Here is an 11,300-nt window from a genome sequence, read left to right on the forward strand (position 1 = left end):
AAAAAAAAAAAAAAAAAAAAAAAAGTGCCCCAAATCAAGGTATATAAATAGAAACTCCATAGAATACTATCCAAACTCTTAAAGCACACTTGCACAAAACACCACTACAGATCCAACAACATGGGAAAAAAACTCTGAATATTCAATAGTCTTAATCCTCCAATGCAAAATGTACTAGACAAAGAATTTAACCGTCCTCAGAACTCTAACCTTCCACAAGGAAGAAAACAAAGAGGGCTTTGGAGAGGGAACCCACAGAAGAAGGGGAAAAAAAAACCCAAAAGAAATCCCACCCAAAGAATTGAAGCTTTAAGAACAAGCATCCGAAGACGATTCAAGATGAAAATGGATTACTAGTAATAAATTGGAGACTATTCTAAGGATAAACTAAAGTATAAGGTTATAGTTTTTCAGACAATACTCATCAAACTGATGGTGCTGTATTTGACAAGGATAGAGGTGATGTGAGCAATCTGTAAGATATGACTACTTTCCTTTTGAGAAACTTGTTTTTGTTAGACATTTGCTTTCATTTTATAAACTTTTGAGGGAGCCTATATTCAAAGTTTTTACTAGAATGACTGCATGGAAAAACAAGGACCCTAAGGATGGAAGCCTTAGTTTTGTAACTCCCTAGAGCTGGAGTTTCTTCTTCTTCTTCTTCTTCTTCTTCTTCTTCTTTGTTTTTTTTTTTTTTTTTTTTTTTTTTTTTTTTTTTCATTTAACAAATCTTGAAAAATATCGGTACATTAAAGGACAAGACTAACGAAGGCACGAGCATGTGGGACCCACTCGTCCAACTCATTTCAGATAATGACCTTATTACCCATCATCTCCCCTGCAACCTGGCACCGACTGCCGCGCTAACTGTGCTTCACCTTTCCATTTCTGTAATTTTTCATATTCTCAAGGGCAATTTCGTAGTTACACCTATTTCTTCAATCATTTTGAATAAAAAAGGATATTATTATTCAATTCTTTATTTTAAAATTTTAAATACATTTTTTTAAAAGTAAAATGATGTATGCATTTATTTACATTTTTTGAAGTATTTTTTTAATATAAAAGTTAATTTAGCTTACTTTACACTCAAAATATTTATATATGGTAATGTCAAATTATCATAAAATATTAAAAAGATCCAAATTATATTTAAAACTTTATGACCGATAAAATATCGTATGTTAGAGTGGTTATCGTAGTAATTGTAATTAATTATAATTACTGGAGGTAGGTGATAGACACAAAAATAGACGGTGACGATTGTCATCAAAGTAGTCAGTAATTACGGTAGAATAATGAATGAGAACTTCACGATAAAATTTAAAAGTGAAATACGAGGATATTTTGGTTATTTTAATGTATTAGGAAATTAAGAGACATTTTAAGTTAAATATTAAAAAAAAATCTAGGTGATTTTAAGAGACATTTTAATGTATTAGGAAATTAAGAGACATTTTAAGAGACATTTTAAACGTAACATATTTCTCAGATCCAGGTGATTTTGCAGAGTTGTGAAGAATAATTAAAAGAAAGATGAAATACTTCAAGAATAATCTAAATTCGAATTCGTCTTTTTAGAGTTTAAAGAAAGAAAAGGAGGAATTGGAGAAAGAGATTTCGATTTTCGAGGCGAAAAGATTTTGAAATCAGAGACCGCGAAGAGCAAATCATGGTGTGAAGTGGAGAGATGGCGGTGGTCGAAGGGTTCTTTTGATTTCATTTGAATCCAATTCAATTCTTCGAACTGAGAGACATTGCGAGGCAAGTTTCAGGAGATACCGGTGGTAGATTTAGGGTTAGGATAATTTTGTTTCAAATTCTGTGAGAAGAGGAGGACTAGGTTTACAGTCTAGGGTTTTTGTTTGCGTTTTTCTTGAAAAAATGACTGACGTGATGCTGCATATATACGACGTCACGAATAGCGGATCAGATAAGACCAACAATACAATTGTTAATATCAACAAGATCTTCAAGGATGGAATTGGTCTAGGCGGTATCTTCCATAGCGCTGTTCAGGTTTCCCGCTTTCTCCTCTGTTTTTCTCTTCGTGTTTACATGTTAATGTAGACTAAGTATTGATGTTTTCTCTTCGTATTTACATGTTAGTGTCTGCTTAATGATCCAGTAGTTTACTACGTGTTGCTCTGATTTAGGTTGACATTGGCTTTAATGGAGGTAAAGATTTGATACCTACTAAGGATGTAATGTGTTACAGTTCATCTAAGACTTTTGAGAAAGTATGTTAGTTCTATTTTTCGTGATAGAAATTAGAATTTGTTCTTATCCAGAAGATATTGGACTCTGGTTCACTCTAGATTGTGAGATATCGTTATATATTTTATCTCATAAGACGAGTGATATTGTTTGCAATAGATCGTGTAGTAATTTTCTACTTTTCACTCCCATTCTCGCCATGGATAATCATAGATTCTACTCTGACATTCTGGTTGCCAATGTGTTTCAGCAACATTTGGTAGTTTCCACGATATTTTGTTATTTCATCCGTTTAATTCCTACAGATTATGGCGTTCTTCCGTAAGAGTTTAGCTATCAAACAATGTGTAGATTTTGCAGTTAAGATTTCTTCATAGAAGCGATGAAATATTATTCTGAAATGAATTTGCAAAGGTGTATGAAGCTTCCACTATTGTACTCTTTGCCAATCACATTCTCCTAACGATATTTCCCTACACAGATTTATGTCTATTATGGTTGACGGGGTGTTAGACTAATTGTGCTATGCACTACAGGTTTATGGAGATGATGAATGGTCTTTTGGGTTTTGTGAGCAAGGAACTGGAGTTTTCAGTTGCCCTTCTGGACAGAATCCGATGTACACATATCGTGAAAGTATTAACCTTGGTAAAACAAACTGTTCAATTTTCAAGGTGAATCAGATTTTAAGGGAACTTAGTAGAGAGTGGCCTGGAAGTTCATATGACTTACTTTCAAGAAACTGTAACCACTTTTGTGATCAGTTCTGTGAAATGCTCAGTGTATCAAAACTTCCAGGTAATGTTATCTGTGTTCGTACTATCATGATCTATAATAATAAGATCTTTGTTCTGAGACAATTTCTGTGTGCATTTGAGGAATCAACTAGATTTATTATGCCTGATGTTTTATGGACATAATGAAAGAAACTCATTTACGTCTATTAGGTTTCCAAGTTCATGTCAGCATGTTAACCTTCTCTCATTTACGGTTTTAATGTAATATTTCTGTTTGTTGTTCTAGTTTTAAATGACATCACTTTTGATGATGAGTGGCTTTTATCGCTAAAAAAAGCTCATTAAGCATGTCGATAATAAGTACACTATTGGTCTTTAAGAGATATTGAGGCACGTGCTTTGGGCCTAGTCTGAGGTTCAACTCTGCAGAAAGGCAAACAGAACATTTTAAAACCCCATTAAAATAACAGGCTTCTATTTTACATCTTTGAGCGTGCACATAACTGAGTTTGGGGCTTATTTGAAACATAGATCTTATCAAATACATCTTCATTTTCTGGCTATTTTAGGTCTCTCTCTGTCTCTTTATTCTTGTTTTCTTTTTACTAAACTAACTGTTATACTCTCTTCGCTGTCATTCTTATTTTTGTCTTTGCATTTCATAAAAGTTGTTACTTTTTCCTAGACATTTCATCTCCTAATAATTGACTGATATTGGTTTCCTTTTTCCTTATTTCTCCATATCTTGTGTATAATCTTTGTTACAAGTGATGGAGGTGAGAAAACATTTAGAAGTTTAGACCTGAAAGCATCTAAGGATGTATAATTAAATATTTGAAGCTCTTGACTTTACATTGATGTCGTAGGATGAAATAATGGACATAGACTAGTAGAGACTATTTTCTTTGAAATGGAGTTATTATTTTGGCAAATACTTTAACAAGTGGATGTTGATTATTTTTTGGGAGAAGAAGTCTGATGATGCTTATCCTGTTGTAGGTTGGGTTAATCGGTTTGCCAACGCTGGTGATGCTGCATTGGAAGTAGCTGGAAACACAGCCGTTCGTGTAAGATTTACGCTTCATCATTTATTGCATAACATTTTACATGTCGAAATGACTCTTTCTGGAACGAAGTACTTTTATGACATCTATATTTTAAGGGGAATTTTACCACTACTTACAATTGCTCAGCCCTTTGCATCTAGGCTTATTTTTGTTACAAATCTTTCTTTTCTGGAAAGGCAGTACTAATCTTTGTTGCTATTAGGTTTTTGAAGTGTAGGGATGATCGATCCATTGCCCAAGGGCTAATATACGAATGATCTGCATGCAAATATTCCTATGACTTTAGGTGTAACTTCCAACGTCTAAGATTTTGTTGTTTTTGGTTTTAATGTTCCTAAGACTCATTACCTAAAGACAGTATTCTTTTTTTTTTTAGAGATGAAAATAAGATGTTATTGACATTGTGTATATGCGTTGGGTTGGGTAATTATAAGTTGTGTAATGAAATGAACTAAACTTGCTTTGTTGGTTTTGATGGGGTTGTTGCAGTTCAAGCAAGCGAAAACGGAGATCATATCGGCCAGCAAAGTGGCTTACCGTTTTATTCTAGGGGCCACGAACAATGTCATATCGCCCACAGAGTCTACAGATGACTCAAATAGAGGTACTTCTAGATTTCAAGCTGCATGGTTTAAGAATCTTATTACCACAGGTGCCAAACCATCGAGTAGTTCAGAAGTAGAGAATGAAGTTGAAGAAGGTGCAGCAGAGCAACAACGCAAAGCAAATGAAGAGACACCAATATTGCTCAATTCACGAGCGCATCAAGACATGTGAAAACATTGTTAGGTAAAAGTGGAAATCTGTGTTGATGATCTTAGGTTCATTTGTTTTTTTAAGTGTAAAATTTCATTTTTATCACTGAGAAATATATATGTTCTGTGTGCGTTTTATAAGTGGGAATCGTGTATGATGATATTCTGTGCAGAACCCTGCAAGTTGATATTTTATAGATAATGCAACCCATTTCTTCGCTTCTCAACTGATTTATATTTTTAGTATTGCATAATTTATGTTATGCTCTACCAAAATTATTTCATGCCAACGCATTTGAAAAGTGTTTCTCAAATGTCCGCAAATATAAATCACTGGTTTTCTATTAAAAAAAAAGGATCCATTTTGAGCAGAGAATAATTTATGGCAGGCATTAAAGATTATTATTCTACGTGGATGAATAACTACTTTCAGCATTCAATCCCTTCCAAGCAGAAAAGGCAATCCAGTTAAAGTCGTTGAAGCCAAAACATTTTTCTATAATACAAAGGTCATATAAAATACAATTCAACAAAGACAGGATTGATGATCTCAGTGAGCGGGCTTGGCCGAATGCACATTTGAGAACAACTGCTGCCGAGCGTGCCCTTGGAGCACGCCAAGGCATTACTCAAGAAGGTCGAATTCGCGAGGTTAAGGTCCATAAGAACAGCTTGGAACTCCCTCAAAAACATCTTTTTTCCACACGCAAACAATTATGAGAGCATGTACCAGAACACCATATTACCACAATTTCAAACATGCGAAGTAATTTTACATACCCCTTCGCTTTCTGTTAAGGGCGTTGAATTCTTCATCCCCATCTACCGTAATATGAAGTGATGAGACAGCCTGCGCCGCTATAATGCCAGCAGAAATCTCACTTACAGCTCCATCAACTTGCTTGAAACATAATGCACGGTGATCTTCAGCATAATGTCCAGCAGAGACCGACCAATAATCGCTCCCAAAACCATGCCACATTGATCCAAATCTATCGATGTTAGAAGTCCAACCAGTCCCATCAAGGGTGGTACATCTCCCAAACTCCTGCACTGGAATGTCTGGTCTTGTAACACTCATTACGTGGTCAAACTGCCCAGGGCACTCCCAAGGGTTGAGACCGTCGTTTTCTAGAAGAATCTTGTACGAGTCATCTGAGTCTTCACCAATCAGGACATGCAGAGCAACAGCCTCAGCAATAGCAGCACCTTCTTCATCTAGCCTTTGCTGTTCTTCCTTCTTCATTTGTTTTTTCTTTTCAAGTTCAGATATAATAGCTGCTGAAGTAGCAAGCGCTTTTTCTAACCGCCTCTTTTTCTTCTCAGCTTGTTTCTGACGATCCAACTCATCCTTCACCTGCTTCTTTTTTGCTTTCTTCACGACAGGCTGTCCTTTATTACCCATACTAGCCACAAAACTAGCCATAACCTAACTAAACTTTTCAATCTCTTTTTCAAAGAACTAGTTGTAAGTAGTATATATATCCTCGTAATTGTTTTTCCATCCTTTCATCATGATGCTATAAAATCTACAGTGGATTACTTTTTTTTATATATATATATATATAAATCTACTATAATTTTACTATCCTAAAAACTACACCCACTCAGGTCTGTAGGAATACCTCATTTTCCTGACAATGCAATCCCAGACAGAGACAACAGGTGACAACAAAAGAGCATATTTGTAAGAAGTCATAGAACCACCTCTTGGCACCAGTCGTCCTAGTTTTCCACAACCTTTCCACTTACCCATTTTGTTCATATCAAATGAACCAAGGAGTGTGCAATATTCCAACCGAAGCAACAAATACAAAGCTGTCTAATTGCAAGCAACTCACATGAGCCTCTTCCTGATGGCTGTGGATTGAAGAGAATAAACTGGTCAATAATCTTCAAGACCATAGAAAAGAAACGGAAAAAATGCCCCTACTATAAGCTATTCAACTGCTAACGCTGTTAGTTACAATTAACAGCATTCATGGAGACTGCCAAAGAACAAACGTACAAAGAAATCTATAAAGAGAACAACAAAAGAATCTAACACCATGTACTAAGTACCTGAGAGTTACCAGCAAGAGCCAAGGAAGAGACAACATGCCATAAAATCATGAAAATTTTCAGGGAAAAGATAGGAAGGAATGTTCAATGGTTTTATTTTATTTTATTATTATTATTTTTTTTACCGGATAAATAGTAAGGAACTCAATGCTATTAAAAGCATACACCGCATAATAACAATAATATTAGCCTTCTGAGCCTCAGATCCTAAGTTCATTGTCACAAACTTGCACCAGCTTTCTCTTTTTTTATGCATGCTAATTCACTTGTACAATCCTTTATTCACCTATTCCACATGTGATAATCATCCCTCATACAAGAAGACATTAAACATTCAAAGAAGAAAAAATCAATTAATTGTGAACAAAGTACAGCAACAAATAAAAGTTGCAGAGGGTCAGGGGAGGAACCTGAAACAAAACATATTCTAAGTAAGCCATCTATAAGTTCCCCCCAGGGGTGATGCAAAGCATAATTGACCATCAACTCAAATGACCGAGACTATCACCCACCACCATCTAAATATGTATTCACTTAAAGAATGAGTTAGTTCTCGGTAGAATCCTCTGATAAAGACACAAGTTTAGGGTATCAAATTAAACATGATAGAAACCTACAATCTGATCTACAAACCAAGTATTACATGCCTATGAGCACAAAGCATAAATGGCCATCAATTCGAATTTAACTGAGACTTCGCACCCGACACCATTCACTGCTATGAATTAGTCTTGGGTACTATACTCTGATCAAGACAAGTTTGGGCGGGCATTAAACTAGATTTGTTAGAAACCAGCCACCAAGTCTACAAACTAAGCATTATACACCCAAAACAATGAGTCATACATAGAGCGTAGTGACCTCGATACAATATGGAAATGGGAATTCCAAAGTACTTAAACTACTTAAACAATCATCAACATCAGATCGAGATATACAGTAAGCAAACTGTGCACATAAAAATAAACCGAGGTAATTCAATCCAAATTCTTCGCCATGCAAGAAAACGACAATTGTTTCTAAACAAAACCAAAAGGAAAATAGATTCGGGGCTCAATCGCATCTCTTTGCTGCTCCGCTAAATCATGCCCAGGATACTCAGATCACAGATTTTAAAACATTGGATCCCCAAAACTACAGCAGTGTAGGGGATACAGGATAAAATCACAGCAAAAAAGAAGAAAATGTTCAAAACCTAAAGCAGATTAACACAAGTGGCAGCTAATGTTACCGGCTCATTAAGAGTACGCACAACGAAAATTAGGGCTCAAATCCTGTAGCGTTGGATCCAGATCCATAAATATAGTGATAAAAGGGAGGAAGAGGAAAAACGGCAAACAAGAAACAGGTTCCAGAAGTAAATCGTGCAGAAGGTACATCTGTAAGAAATTTTACGATAAATATCCAATTTGAGGATCAAACAACTAAGAAAAGAGAACCTAAACCTTTCAGAATGGTAGAAAATAGAAAGAGGTCCCCATCTCCATTATCGCGATCTACGAAGTGAAAGCCCCAAGAAATTTAGGGTTCAGACAATGCCGATTTCGGATCCAGAGAGAGAAAAGAAAGGAAGAAACGTTGTACCGTCGGAGAAATAGTAAAATAGAGAACTGACTTGGTGAGAGAGTGAAGATAATTCTTCACAGACAAATCAAGAATCACCACGTGGCATGTGATGGATGGCTTTGATGTAAAAGAAGCAATGGCATCTAAAATTATCTGGCTGACACCTTCTTGGCGGCTCGGCTCTCATCGGCTGGCCCACATCTCAACTTGCTTATGTTTTGTTTACATTTTTCTTTCGCCAATTAATAATTCTTTTAATAATAAAGTTTACCAAATAATATATTAATTTTTTTCTAGTTAAATGATAAATTTAGTTACATAAACAAGCTACAAGACACCAATATAAAGCCTATGACAAAAATTAAGTTTTTTTTTTTAAAAAAAATAATAATTATGAAGGTGTTAAGTGAAAATGGAAATAACCAAGTTGGAAACAGACCATTAATGTAATAAAAGCTCTCAGCAACCTCTAGAATCTCTTGCCATGGAAAACATGGTGTTATATTCGGCAAGTATGCAACTGAAAATTTTTCCCGACCTAAATTGCAACCAACGCTCCTTATTAGAGAGACTATTTTGAGATAAACAATCTATTTATAATGATAGCTCATAAAATTTCACTTAGAGAAGGCTATGGTGAGAAGTGGGGATGGAAGACATTTGGCCGGAGTCTGGAATGAGACAAAGAATATAATTCCCATTTCTTATCCCATTTACTTAATATGGAAAAATCTCTTCCCTTCCCTTTCCTCCTCATTCCTCATTTTTACCATAATTTCCCTCTATTTGGAGGGGTCTCTAAAAATCAGATGGATATCTCTAAAAAAATCAGATCCAGGAGTATAAATTAGTATAAGCTCTACAATAATCATATGATATAAGAAAAATCGTGTAACTAGTATGCTGATCCTATTCGGTAAAGTAAAAATACCATATAGTATCAACCATACAATATGATGAGAGAATCTACCACTCCCACCTGAATCCGAACGTCTGCTGGCCTTGAGCCCAAAAAAGGTAAAGCAACGAGGCTTAATCAGACTATTTAACACATCCATCTCAAAAATATGAACAGAAGTTATAGAGAAATCTGTGATTTTGATATGAAACCTTATTTGGGATTTTCTACAGCTTTGGTTGTCTGGCCAGAAATATTGATAAAGAACAAGACCATACCTACAAATACAGAGAGATTGAAGAGAATCTGACATTTGAAGCACAAGATACAAGACACTGAGCTAAATAAGAAATTTGATGAACTTCCAATCTACAGAGAATTTGATAACAAACTAATGTGAAAATTGATGTCATTGGGTTTAGGATGGGCCTGAAACACATAATTGGAATCTAATGCGGTGGTACCATATTATCACATCAAGATATTGAATGGCACGCGCAAGTGCACGACATTCAGATTCTAAAATGGAACAGACAGAGAAATTTAAGGACCAAGAGAACAAGGTATCGCTATTAAACGCACAACCCATGATAAGGTTTGTGGTCAACTATGCAAGCAAACCAGTTAGCATCAGGAAAACTGGTGAGACCGAACTGATGAACAGGCTAATTATGAATATCAAGAATCATAGTGCGCAAAAGATACCTCAACACTCCCATTAAGACATGGGTGAGATCCTGTATCAGCCGGAGAGGAGAACAAAGCATTCTTTAACAAAGCATTCTTTACAAGAGCGTGAAAACCTCTCCCAATCAAACACGTTTTAAATACCTTGGAGGGAAGCTTTTGAAAGAAAAAGCATAGGCTCTCATGGCTTTGCTGTGGGTTTCCCCAAAATGTCTTGTACCAATAGAGATAGTATTCCTCACTTATAAATTCGCGATCTTCCACTAAATTAATCAATGGACTCACTCCTAATAGTCCTCAACAATCCTCCTTCGAACAAAGTACACTATAAGCCTCAAGGGCCTTCCCTTAATCGAGGCTCGACTCCTTTCTCTAGAGCCATCGAACAAAGTATACCAATTTGTTCGACACTTTAGTCACTTTTAACTATACCTTCGAGCAATATCCGCTAGCAGTGGACTTTGATCATTACAAATGGTATCAGAGCCAGACATAGAGTGAAGTGACAGCGAGGAGGCTATGCCCCAAAGGGGGTGACACGAGACGATGTGCCAGTAAGGATGTTGTACCCTGAAGGGAGTGAATTGGGGGGTCTCACATCGATTGGGGAGGATAACAAAACCTTCTTTATGTGGAAACCTCTAGAAAGAAGTAGAACGGTGTATCGACAAGGACACTGGGTTCTCGAAGGAAGTGGATTGGAGGGCTCCACATAGGTTGGAGATGAATACAAAACCTTCTTTACAATCTCTTTACAGAATTGTAAAACCTTCTCCTCGCCTTTTAAAAACATGGAGAAAAAGCCTCAGCACGAAAACAAGAAAGAAAGCTGAAAGAAAAGGGAAAACGGAAAGTGGACAATTCTCCAAGTTTGTAAATAGTAGAGTGAATATCAGGTTTGGCATGGGTTATTATAGAGATACTGCTGGGAACCATGTGTAAGGCAGAAGAGATTGGATTGGTCATGAGAACGCAATCAGACTTGAAAAGAGGCCCAAATTTAGCCATGGGTGAAGAGCAAAAGGCTTGATGTGGGCTAACCCAATTCGTGCAAGATCATCTCCATTTGGTTTGACTAACAAATGGACCTAAGAGAATACAACCCGACAGCAAAAACAATAACCCACTCACTTGATCCAAACGAGAGTAGTATTTTTCTTCTGCATATCCATCAAGAGTTAAAGAAGGATGAAATTATAACTAGTAAATATAAGATCATCAACATGTACAAGATTCATAATAACAGATATTTGAAATTCAAGATATTAAAAAAAAAAAAAAAAAAAAAAAAAAAAAAAAAAAAAAAAAAAAA

At 35.9% G+C, this 11,300-nt stretch overlaps 2 protein-coding genes and 1 long non-coding RNA gene across 5 annotated transcripts in view; 1 reads left to right on the forward strand and 2 right to left on the reverse strand.

Moving 5' to 3' along the window:
• The first annotated feature begins 1,481 nt into the window (after positions 1-1,481).
• Positions 1,482-5,003, forward strand: LOC111449266 (deSI-like protein At4g17486). Its single transcript, XM_023089099.1, has 4 exons — positions 1,482-2,019; positions 2,754-3,015; positions 3,954-4,021; positions 4,511-5,003. The coding sequence occupies exons 1-4, from the start codon at positions 1,885-1,887 to the stop codon at positions 4,796-4,798; spliced, it is 753 nt and encodes a 250-aa protein (XP_022944867.1). The 5' UTR covers positions 1,482-1,884; the 3' UTR covers positions 4,799-5,003.
• A 156-nt stretch (positions 5,004-5,159) lies between these two features.
• On the reverse strand, positions 5,160-8,466 carry LOC111449267. Its single transcript, XM_023089100.1, has 2 exons — positions 8,283-8,466; positions 5,160-6,636 (listed from the first exon to the last, which is right to left on the reverse strand). The coding sequence occupies exon 2, from the start codon at positions 6,200-6,202 to the stop codon at positions 5,549-5,551; it is 654 nt and encodes a 217-aa protein (XP_022944868.1). The 5' UTR covers positions 6,203-6,636; positions 8,283-8,466; the 3' UTR covers positions 5,160-5,548.
• Positions 8,467-10,868: 2,402 nt separating this feature from the next.
• Positions 10,869-11,300, reverse strand: part of LOC111449268 — a 2,709-nt gene continuing 2,277 nt past the window's right edge. For all 3 annotated transcript variants that reach the window (XR_002711565.1, XR_002711563.1, XR_002711564.1), the window contains exon 3: positions 10,869-11,148. This is a non-coding gene — a long non-coding RNA (uncharacterized LOC111449268). The remainder of the gene's footprint in view (positions 11,149-11,300) is intronic.

The sequence above is a fragment of the Cucurbita moschata genome, unplaced genomic scaffold, assembly GCF_002738365.1.
Source record: "Cucurbita moschata cultivar Rifu unplaced genomic scaffold, Cmos_1.0 Cmo_Scf00011, whole genome shotgun sequence".
Classification (NCBI taxonomy): Eukaryota; Viridiplantae; Streptophyta; class Magnoliopsida; order Cucurbitales; family Cucurbitaceae; genus Cucurbita; species Cucurbita moschata.